The 11,914-nt window shown below is 43.3% G+C and overlaps 1 protein-coding gene across 1 annotated transcript in view; it reads left to right on the forward strand.

Moving 5' to 3' along the window:
• Positions 1 to 11,914, forward strand: part of JADE2 (jade family PHD finger 2) — a 181,412-nt gene that overhangs the window by 139,851 nt on the left and 29,647 nt on the right. The window contains exon 8 of the mRNA XM_027849039.1: positions 3,571 to 3,687. Within this exon, the coding sequence (XP_027704840.1) occupies positions 3,571 to 3,687 (117 nt within the window). The remainder of the gene's footprint in view (positions 1 to 3,570; positions 3,688 to 11,914) is intronic.

Here is an 11,914-nt window from a genome sequence, read left to right on the forward strand (position 1 = left end):
TCAGCAAGCATTTATGAAGTACCTACTATGTGCAAAGCATTGTGTAAGGGGTTGAGGATGCAAAGACACTGAAAAACAGTCCCTGTCCTCATGCATTGTCATTTTGCTGAACCCATGGATGAAGTCAAAGTTGGCCCATTCTGGGCCAAAGTTCTCAGCCCCCAGATGACATCTCTGTGCTGGGCTTCTTGGATGCATCCATTTTTACTTGGGGGAAATGATTCTTTTTCTTCTGAGGATGGGGGAGGCAGGCAGCATTGCTGGGCCCTGGGCTCACAGAGATCATAACCTAGGCACCTGTGAAGCCGTGGAAAAACTGGAAGTGATTATCCATGGGTGTTTGAAGCCAGAATGTTAGAAACTTAGGGGTAGGGAGGTGTAGTTGCCTGGAAGACTCCCTCCTCCCCTCCCTGAAGTCTTGAAGAGATCCTGAATGCCCCTGTTGTGACCTGTGGGGGATACTTTCCTACAAAACGGATAAAGAGGAATCTAACTTCTTGATAAGAGAGTAGAGCTGCTTCTGCCATCCCTTAAGCTAAATTTATTAACACCTCATTAGATAAAAGGTGACAGGACCACAAGCGACCCCTGGTGGCAAAACAGGAGGAGAAAGTTGGGGGTTGGGAGTTGAGTGGAATTAATGCTGAGAAAAGGGTCACAATCCTAGTCCTTTCTTATTGCTTCCAGGGGCAGCCTAGAGATGGGACCCAGTATCGCAGATCTCTGAATTTAGTTTTTTCTGTAGGACACACAGTATCCCCAGTGGAGGCACTCAGCTTTTATTATTTTTAGAATACTTTTTTTATTTTTGTTTTTGTATCACCTACATTTCCCATCATGCCCTTCTACCTCCTCCTCCCAGAGAGTCATTTCTTATAATAAAGAAGAAAAAAGAAAAGTTCAGCAAAACTAAACTACATGTAGATAAGTCTGATATTATAAGTAGGGTTCCAGCAGCCCACCATATTGCTGCAAACAAGCAAGGTAGGTGCCTTCTCAGAGCCCTTTAAGACCAGACTTGGTCATTGTCATTTCTTAGCCTTCAGTTTTGATTGTTTTGTTGTGGGGGGTTTCCCCCCATTTACATTGTTGCAGTTATTGTATATATTGTTTTCCTGGTTCTGCTTACTTCACTTTGCATCAGTTCATGTAAGTCTTTCTATCCTTATCTGTGTACTTTATTGTTTTTTAGGGCATACTGATACTCACATAACACAATTTTTTTAGTCATTCTTAGTTGATAGGCATCTACTTTGTTTCCACTTTTTAATACTATAAGCAAGCGCTGCTATAACTATATAGGTATATATAGTGGGTCCTTTCTTTTTGGCAGTGCCCTTTTTATGGTATATACCTAACAGTGGCATCTCTAGATCAAAAGGTATAGACATTTTTATTCATACTATGAATAATTCTAGATTGTTTTCCAGAATGGTTGGACCACTTTACAACTCTGTGAACAGTGTATTAACATGTCCATCTTTTTCCCCAGACCTTCCAACAATGACCATTCCCATCTTTTGTCATCTTGGCCAGTTTACTCAGTCTTTATTATTAAACATTTCCCCTGCCCAGAGGATGCTGTAGGGGAGGCATTGCGCCTGCAGAGAATTGTTCATAATGTCAGCTTTCCAAGGACAAGGACCAGTGTTAGATCAGGGACAAGAGCTGGACTTAGGCCAGTCGAGGCAAGTTCTAGGAGTATAGCCTTTTTCGGTGACTCCTGATCCTCTCCTGTTCAGATTGAATCACTCGAAGGATGCAAACCTGATCAAGTCCCCATGCTATTGTAACATCTGCCTCTCAGCAGAACCAAGAGAATGTTATACACGGTAACAGCCGCATTGTGCGGTGACTGATATTGATAAACTTAACCCTTTTCCAGCAATACAAGGATGTAAGACATCTCCAAAGGCCTCATGATAGAAAATGCTGTCCACATCCAAAGAAAGAACTATGGGATATGAATGCAGACCAAAGCATACTATTTGCTATTTTTTCCCCTCTTCTGTTGAGTTTTGTTTCCTCTTTCTGGTGGTTCCTTCTATTGGTTCTAATTCTTACTTCCAACATCATTAATGTGAAAATATGTTTAATAGGAATATGTATGTATAGCCTGTATCAGATTGTGCACCATCTTAGGGAGGGTGGTGGGGAGAAAGGGGGAAAAAAATTTAAACTCAAAAGCATATGGAAGTGATTGTTGATAAATAAAACATAGCTCAAGATAAAAAAAAAAAAAAAAAAAAAACATGTGCCTCTCAGGTGTCCTTGCCTCTGGTCTCTCTACCCTGTTCAGTCCATAATTTATATAAATCTTCCCGAGATAAAGATCTGCCCATGTCCCTCCCCGACTCTCTATTGCCTCTGTCGAGCATGTGGCACATCTTGCCCATGGCAGATACTTCAATCGCTTAAACGCTTGTTGAATTGAATGGAAATGGAGAGAAGTAGTGTTCACTGAACAGGAAACTATTATAGCCTATTTGACTAAAAGGACATAGACTGTGGAATTCCTGGCTATTGTCCATATTGTTTAAGTCTCAGCTCTTCAGTGGTATTGGGTCTGTAGTGGAATAAGAAAGCATCATCCAAGTCAGGTGATGTTTTGCCTGACAACTTTATGCTACCAGAGGTAGAAGCTGCTATTGTTTCATTTCAAAATCCCATATCTTGGGGCAAGTCAGCTGACTGGTATGTTTTCTGTGCCTTCTTTCTGGGGATTAGTTCTGTGTTCACATGAGACAAGGACTTTCTCCTCAGGAGAATATTCTTTTGGAGTCAGAGTTCTCACTGTATTTCTAGTGGCCGTTGGCTTGTGGGAAAAACTTGCCCATGCTCCTTACTTCCGAGATTAATTCAGTGGGCATTTATTAAGCACCTGCTGTGTATAGGAATGCATTGTTTGGTGCTAGGGGTAACACAAGTCCTTGCCCTCCTGTAGCTTGAAGCTATTCCATAGTCTTTCTTGAGCTTTTCCTGGGAATCAGCCATGGCAGGGAAAAGAAAGAGGACATAGCTTGACCTCAGGCAGCTTACAGTCAAGTCAGGGATGTACCATGTTAACATATGATATAGTAGAGGAAAGGTATTATAGTAAAGGTACCGTAAAGCTGTGCAAAGACCACTGGACCTGGATTCTAGAGGCCTAAATTTGCATTAGGTCAGCTCTACCATTTTCTAGCTTTGTGAGATGTGAGCAAAGATTTATTTAATTCCTCAGAGCCCAAATTTCCTGTCCTGTGAAATGAGGGAAATCATCCTCTCACTGCCTGCCTTAAAATAGGATGAGAAAAGTCCTCTGTAAACCTTAATGCACTATGTAAAGATGTTCTTTCTGTTACAGGAAGGTTCAAAGCATTTACAGAGTTAGCAGAGAACAAAGTGAAAACTTGACATGGTAAAAATGGAATACTGAGGGATAGGTTGTGGGGTGGCAGCATGGTCTTTGCCTGATGGGGTTAACCAGGGGGCACTTCTTAGACATGAGTTTTGATATAAGTAGGCAGTGCAGGGAATGTGGGCCTGCCTTACCATGGAATCAAACCCTTCTATCTGTGTTATGCCTAGGTCAGCATTGGATGCCCAGAGAAGATGGAACCAATTACCAAGATCTCACACATCCCTGCAAGCCGGTGGGCCCTGTCCTGTAGTCTGTGTCGGGAGTGTACAGGGACATGTATTCAGGTAGATGCACAGATGAAGGCTTTTCCTGCCTTGGCTGCCTGGAGGGAGAGGGGCAAAATGGTGTGGGAAGGGGATGAGGTTGGGAACAGAGCCTACCTGGCCATCACTGCACTCCTGGGCAACTGACATCAATAAGTCAATCAACAAGCATTTATTAAGTGCCTTCTATGTGTGAGTGGAGACACAAAGACAAAAATGAAACAGTACCTACCCTCCTCAAGTTGCTTATACTTTTGCTCGTTGTCATGGGAAATGGAAGCTTTTGGACAGTTCCACAAGCAACAAGAATAGTAACAAGCATTGATTAAGCAACTACTGTGTGCAGAGCACAGGGGAAGCATTTGGGGAGATGCAAAGTTTAGATAAGAAGCGATTCTTGCTTCTGTGTATTTCATACTCAGGGTCAGAGGATACAGCATATACACAAATCCCTATATTACATATTGCAGATATTATACAATAATATGCAATATTACATGCAGTACATTAAGGATGTACAAAGCACAGGGCTCACTGAGCACCACCTGTGTGCCCATTCTGTGCTTTGCTGCATTGTTGGGAAGACACAAAGAGTCTACCTGGACCCTGCAGTCAGGAACTCCCAGTATGGTTGGGGAGATAGGGCATCCACATGACCAGTATATGATCTGACTCCCTGCATGACCATGAACCAAGTCAGTTTTCTCATTGGTTGGACAAGGTCGTCTCTAAGATTCCTCCTGGTTCTGCCATTCTCTGGTGTGGCTGCACAGCCGTGGTGGTTCAGAGAGAAGGGAGGTGGCCCCAGTGCAGGCTGGGGTGGTCCGGGAAGACTTGTCGAAGAGGTAAGACTGGACCTTGGCTGTGAAGGAGAGACAGAAAATGAAGGACCAGAGGACAGAGGGAAGGAGGGACGGGATATTTCAAGGCTTGTGAAATAATGAGTAAGGAAGAAAGAAGAATAAAATTGGCAGGCTTGCATAATTATTCCAAGCTGGAACTTATTAGGGAAAATTCAGTTCAGTTCAATAGATACGTATTAATCATTCACTGTGTGGGTAGTTTTGTGCTTGGTGTTAGAGGAGATAGAGAGTTGAGATAAGACATAAGAAGGCCCCTGCCTTCTTAGAGCTCAGAGTTTGATTATGGAATAAGACACACAAATGTCATACATAATGTATGAAAGGAAAATTAGTGAAATATAAGCAAAGTAATTATTTCCAAGGAGGTCATTATTTCTAGGGGAATCAAGGAAGACTTCCTGGAAGGGGTGACATTCAAGTTGGATTTTAAAGGAGAAAATCTCAGTAGGCAAATATGGATAGAGAGGGCATTCCAGACATAGCAGTGTGGGTGGGACCATAGAAAAAGCAGGAGAACGGAGAAAATAGTACTTTGAACTGGAGCGTAGAGTTGGTGGAACAAAATAATATGAGTGAGAAAAGCCTGGAAAGGTCAGGTGGCACAGATTATAGAGAACCTTGAATACCAGGGAGAGGGGTTTGGTTTTTTACTCAGTGAGCAGTAGGGAGCCCCTGAAGATGTCTGAGCGAAGGAATGGCATGACCATATCTATACTAAAGGAAGATTAATCTTGCAGTGATCTGTAAGGATGCATCCAAGGCAGGAAGGCCTGTTGGGGCCTGGAGGTGGGTAATAAGAGCCTTGCACGAGGGTAGTGGCAGTGGAAATAATCAGGGATGTGGACATGCAAGAAGAACCCATAACTGGTTTCATATGAGAGGTGAGCACAGCGTCAAATAATCATGATTGTTATTAATGTGTTATGATTAATGTTGTTATTGTTAGCAACAAGAAGTTTGCTGATCATAGAGGAAAGAACAACTCCCAAAACATCTGCTGAAGATAGTCCTTGGCCAAGTTCAAATGCAGGGCCAAAAGCAGAATAATTAATGAATTCACATTTACACAATGCTTTAAGTTTCTTAAAGCACTTCGTATCTCATTTGATCCTCACAACAACCCTGTGAGGTTATCACTTATTATAGCAATACTACTTCTTGTTTTTTGTTTTGTAGGCAGTTTAGGGTTAAGTGACTTGCCCCGGGTCACACAGCTAGTAAGTGACAAGAGTCTGAGGCCAGATTTGAGCTCAGGTCCTCCTGAGTGTAGGGCTGGTACTCTATTCACTGCACCACCTAGCTGCCCGCCAATAATATTACAATATTAATCTTAATTTATAATATTACAATATTATCCCATTTTACAGGTGAGGAGACAAGTTTAGAGGCTAAGTATCTTTTCCAAGGCCACATTAACAGGGGCAGCTAGGTGGTACAATGGATAAAGCATCCCCAGATAACAAGAACTCCCCCCAGCTGACCTGAGCCAGCTACCCTTTCCAGAAGAGAGCTGTCACTCAGCAAGTGCTTGCTGAGCACGTCCTTGTACAGAGCCCAGTGCTAAGCCTATTGGAGAAGACAAAGGTTAATAAGACATGGACCCTGCTTTCAGGAGTTCTTTCCACTGTACATCACTGCCTCCCACAGAACACAGGATAGATACCCTGCCATGGACTCTGGGAGATCCCATGGATTGGGACAGGAAAGGGAGGAGGGGAACAAATAGAATAGGTTCTTTTACCCCTCTGAGCCTTGTGCTTTTCCACCTTTAAAATGAAAGGGTTCTGATCCACACAGTCCATTCATTCATCCATTCATTCATTCCACAAACATCTATGAAATGACTGTAATGTCCCAGACATGATACTGGGTGCTGGTATCAAGACAACACTAAACAGTTTCTGCTCTCAGAGGAGTTTACATTGTATTGGAGTCAAAACAATGTAGGAACAGATAAGTAAATAGAAAATATATGCAAAGTAATTCTGGAGTGGAAGAAGGTAGAAATATATGGGGGGGGGGGAGCGGTATTAAGAGGCCTTGAGTAAGAGGGAGTACCTGAGCTGAGCTTGAAGCCAGCTTCCTGTTCTAAGAGGAAGAGATGGGAAGGGAGATTGGTCCAGCTTTGACTGTCTACGGTGGTCATGCCCACTGAGTAGAACAGACAGTAATTAGGCTTGAACCGAACAGGCAGAGTCCTGGTGGTGAGGCAGTAGGTAGGGTATGGTCATGCCCACACCGGACTTTTCCAGAAGCTCCTGCTAACTGGCTGATGCCTTATTAGTTGAACTTGCTTTTGGCTTTTTTAATTTGCCTTTTGAGTAAAAAACTAACAACTGTGCCCCTTGCCATCTGGCAAAAAAAAGGGACTTAGCCTGAGTGGCATTCCCTTTGGGGTCTCCCCAAGGTAACATGGTAACATTTTACCTCAGGAGCCTGCTTCCCTTAGATTGGGAGGCCAGTCTAAGGGCCTCAAGGCTGGAGGGTCATTGGGCGTGGTCGAGTAAAGAATTTTAGTTTTCATTCAACTCCCTGGGGAGATTTCCTCCCTGAGGAAACTTCAGTTGTCATCTCAGGCTTAACATCAGCTGTGGAGGCATCATGATGCCTTGGAAAAGAGCAGGTTTAAACCCTACTTCCCTTAATTTCTTCAAGCCAGATCATTTCTGAGGTCCCTTACTTAAATTCTGTGGTGGTTTCACTTGTGCAGAAAGAGGCTAGGAAGATTTGTTAATTAAAGAAATAGAAGTCCCTTCTCTGTAACTTTGCTTTCATTTTGATTATAGGGGCATCCACAACTGCGGATGACTCAAACCTCTCTGCATCCCTCAGAACCTTTGCATATAGGCAGTATTTATGGTGAAGAAGGAAGGAGGATGGAACCTTCAGAGAAAAAAGAGATTTTAATACTGTGTTGATGCAAGAAAGGAAAAATTGTGGCTGTATGCTTTTTGTGAGCCAAGCTTGTCTGGTTAGCTTCAATCTGTCTGTTCTTAGGGTCCAGTTTTGTTGTGTCGCATAGAGGCAGTTTAGCTTATCACCACACCATGAAACTTTGCAGTGGTTTAGTTTTAAGCATCCCCAGATGTTCCTCCAGTAGAGACACATTGTCATTCACTGGTTAGCTTGCACAATGAAATTACCGTTTTGGCTACCAAACAAGAAAACTCAATCAGGGAAGCCTATGGCTTGCAAAACCACCCAAAAGAATGGTTCTCTCTGCAAAAATGACTCCTTAAAAGCAGCATTGTGGAAGTCCCATGCTTTTTCTTCCTTGGTGATTTACATATCAAATTGGCTTCATTGATGAGCCTCACACCTTTTTCCCCAAGTCTTCCAGATGCTCAAGCTCCGGATTTAAAGTCTGGTCACTGCTATCATCCCTGTCGTCAGGGTTCATTGATAGGGAGTTTACCCTGGCAAGTGGCTGGGATAAACCACATCCCCAGAATGGAAAAGGGGAAGGTGCATCAGGGAGGAAATTTGGGGAAAGCACTAAAGCTGGCTTTTTCCACCAGTCAATAAAAACAGCCGAAGTTAGCATTTTCTTTAGTGCTTTGAAAGGTTCACAAAGCACCTTCCTCAACCCCTCTGGAAAGTAGAGAGCTTACCTACCCCCATTTTATAAATGAGGAAACTGAGACTCAGATAGGAAAAGTGATTAACCCAAAGCTCACACAGCTTCTAGCCATTAATTACACTGGCTCTAAGTGAACTCTTTGAAAGTGCTAGGCACCCAGAGGTACATAAGAAATCAGCTAGCTAGAGAGTCAAGATACACTTTAAACAATTAGACAACAATGCTGTATGTGACAAGTACAATGGGAGTTCAGAGCCAGACACAATCCTGTGTGCAGAGGTAATCATGGAAGTCTTCTTGGAGAAGGTGGGCTCAGAGCGGGGCCTTGAAGGATGGGACAGAGATAGTGATGGAGAAGGCACACCAGATAGGAGAACGTCCAAAGCAAAGGCTCAAAGAATTAGAGAAGATCATGGTGTCGTTTAGTGAGAATGGAGTTGAGTGAAGCACGTCCTTGCTCTCCACGGACTTCTTTGGTGCTATGCAGGGAGATCACTTCTCAAGAAGATCCTAAGTGTGGTTTTGCCCAAGATCTCTAATGAAGGGCACAAAGCTAGGATGACTGGGACCTGCTGGGAAAGAAGGAACTCACTGTCATACTATGTTGTTAAGATGTCGGACAGCACAGAATTAAAATCTAACTTGTAAGAGGGTATTTATTTCTTCTTTTTTTTTTAAAAGAACCTTGTACTGGAGAAGATAAGAGGAAAAAAACCTACTTCCTTTTTGTTGGACAGCAGAAAACTGGGTATGGGGTGTTGCATACACCCAGACATAGTTGATGTATTTTTTGATTTTGCTTAGTTCTGTTACTGAAGAAAGTTCACTGGTGATGGGTATAGCATGGAATTACTGTGATATAACAACAAAAGACCTCACTAAAACTCAAAATATTTTAAAAAAACATGATGCCATTAAAAAAAATTGTCCCTATGTGGGGTAGGAAGGGTACAGAAAGTCAGGGTAGTTGGGCCTCCACAGTCTGCCATGGATCTCCTTGGTGAGTGGGATAGACCCGTTGTCTGTGGCTGCTGTGCCCATGGTAGGAAACCTAGCCCAAAGACTATAAAGGGTTATATAAAGTGGCCTTTGCCCAATGCAAAGATAAACTGTTGAATGCAGTCGATCAGAATGGTTTCCCCTAAGGGGAAAAAAAAACCCTGCCTTTGTTATATCTACAGTCATTTCTGATTCACAGTCAGGCATCTGAAAGATTAAACTTTCCCCTATGGCTAGATGACAGGTTCCCTCCATGGGACTTCACCAGTTATTCTAGGATTTAGAACTAGAATCTGTCCTCCTGTATTTACTAAATGTCTTCGTTGCTGTTTAGTCATTTTCAGTCGTGTCCAACTCTTTGTGACCCCTTTTTTTTGGATTTTCTTGGCAAAGATACTGGAGTGGCTTGACACTTGCTTCTCCAGCTCATTTTACAGATGAGGAAATTGAGGCAAAGAGGGTTAAGTGACTTGCCCAGGGTCACGCAGCTTCTAAGTGTCTGAACTTAGGTCTTCCTGATTCCATGTCCAGTGCTCTATCCACTGTACTATCTAGCTGCCATTAAATGTGTACCTCTTGCCCATAACTAAAAAACATACTTTATGTAAATAGTCTAATCCAACTCCCTTGCTTTATAGAGAGGGGAAAAAAGCCCCTGATAGGGGGCTTGCTCAAGATCACACATATAGTAAGCAGTAGAACTGGTCTTTGAACCCAGAACCTCTGACTCTAAATGTGGTGGTCTTGTGACTTCACCACCACAGAGCAGGATGCAGAGAACCTAACAGGCTCTGCAGTTCTCTCATTTCCTGAAGAGTAGCTTTATGTAAATTGGTAAATCTGGGATCTCCAGTAATCAGCTCCTTAGAAATGGCTTGTTAGTATAGCTTAACTGGCCATTAACAGCTGGAATAGGCAGATTTCTTGTGGGCTGTTGTTTAAACAGTCACCCGCCGCCCAGAGCTCCAAGTTGCCTTTTAATGAATTGAGCTGAGGCTGGCCACTTAGGAAGAAATGGTCTCCTCGAGCTGGGAAATGGGCTTCCTTGAGGGCCATGGAGGAAGTGGGCTGGAAGTTGTGGCTGCCTGGATGGATAGAGTGTGAACAGCTGCCCTCGTGCAAGGGGAGAGAAGCTCTGCCACTTTGTTAAGTTCCCAGCAGTGCCTCAGCTATTAGCAGGGCTTCACTAAGTCAATTGTGGTCACTTCTGATTTCCAGGAGAACGCAGTTGATTTCCTTCCTTTAATTGCCTTTGTGAAAGGAAAAACCAATAAAAACTTGTGGCCCTCCATGTTAAAAGCTTCATTGAGGGGACTGAGGTGATGCACTGGGGTTGCTCAGGGACCATAGATAAGAAAATTGTACTCTGAAGGAGCCTGACCTGCACACAGCCCCAGAGTGAAAATTGCTAACAGGTTTTTACTGGTGGTCAAGGGTTAGTTCTATGTATGGATAGTCAACAATATAACTTAAAAATAAATGAAATTTCTATCTAGGAAAATCTCTGCTCCTCTGTGTTAATTGGGTTGGTCATAATAACCTTTCTAACCTAATTATACCTCACTCTCCTAGATGCTATAATCCAGTGAGACTGGCCTTCTTCACACATATTGCTTCATCTCCCATCCCCATGCATTTGCTCCGACTCTAATGAACTCCTTTCTCACCTCCTCTGCAAAGAATTCCTTACTTCTGCCCCTTTACACTCCAAGCCTTTCTAGATTTCCCCCAGCTACCAATGCCCTCCCTCCCCAAAGTATCTGGTGTTTATTTTATATTTCTTCCCTTTGTGCTTACGTACGTTGTCTTCTCCCATAGAATTTAAGTTTCTCGAAAGCAAGGACTGTTTCATTTGCATTCCCACATTGTATTCTCAGCCCTTTGCTGGGAATAGCACATAGTAAATATTTGATAAATGCTTGTTAATAGCTTGATAATCTTAATTGGAGGTTTCCCTGACAGACTTGGGAGTGAACTTGAAAGTGATGCTAGGTAAGCCTCAGGGGCCAGAGGGGAGAAGAGGCCTTGGCACCACTACCTGCTGCTGGCCATAACAGGTCTCATTTAGGTCATTCAGCGTGTCTGCGCTGACTTCCTGCTGTGTGCCCATCCATGTGCCGGGATTCATGATTAGATGTCTTGCCTTCAGGGAGATCCCGGTCTGCTTAGAAAAATAGGACTCAGTATGGTTATTACAGCACCCCACCTAGATCCAGCGCATTGGAAAGAATAATGAGTTTGGAGTCTTAAGGACTTGGGTTCAAATCTCAGTTCTGTAATTTACTATCTACCTTAGCCTATATACATCACCTCACCCCCATCTCTAAAATAGTGGGTGAACAAGTGGGTCTTGAAGGTCCCTTCAAGCTGTGAATCTTATTATTAGCACAGTATCCTGCAAATCCTGTGGAACTGACAATATTATGTGACTGAACCTAACCAAGTCTTAATGTTTGTGGCTCATACTCCTAAGTGCCTCTAGATTTCACATAAGTCAAAGAGCCCTGGGTCTGCCATTCATTCAGGAAGACTTCCTGGAGGAGACAAGATGTTTAGCAGCAGGAGTTGTAAAGCAGCACCTGAGAAGCACTGGGACAGAATAGTTGGATTCTTTCAATTAAGATCAGTTCTCAGAATGTCAGGTCACCGGATTGGACCCCCGGGCCTTAGACCTGCCACACTGCCCCCTGCAAAAGTTACTCTCTGGGGCAGACCCAGCCTGGTGAAGGGTTTGATCCCTCAGTTTTCCTCCATTCCTGTGTGTGTGTGTGTGTGTGTGTGTGTGTGTGTGTGTGTGTGTGTGTGT

The sequence above is a fragment of the Vombatus ursinus genome, unplaced genomic scaffold (assembly GCF_900497805.2).
Source record: "Vombatus ursinus unplaced genomic scaffold, bare-nosed wombat genome assembly UNPS02007284.1, whole genome shotgun sequence".
Classification (NCBI taxonomy): domain Eukaryota; kingdom Metazoa; phylum Chordata; class Mammalia; order Diprotodontia; family Vombatidae; genus Vombatus; species Vombatus ursinus.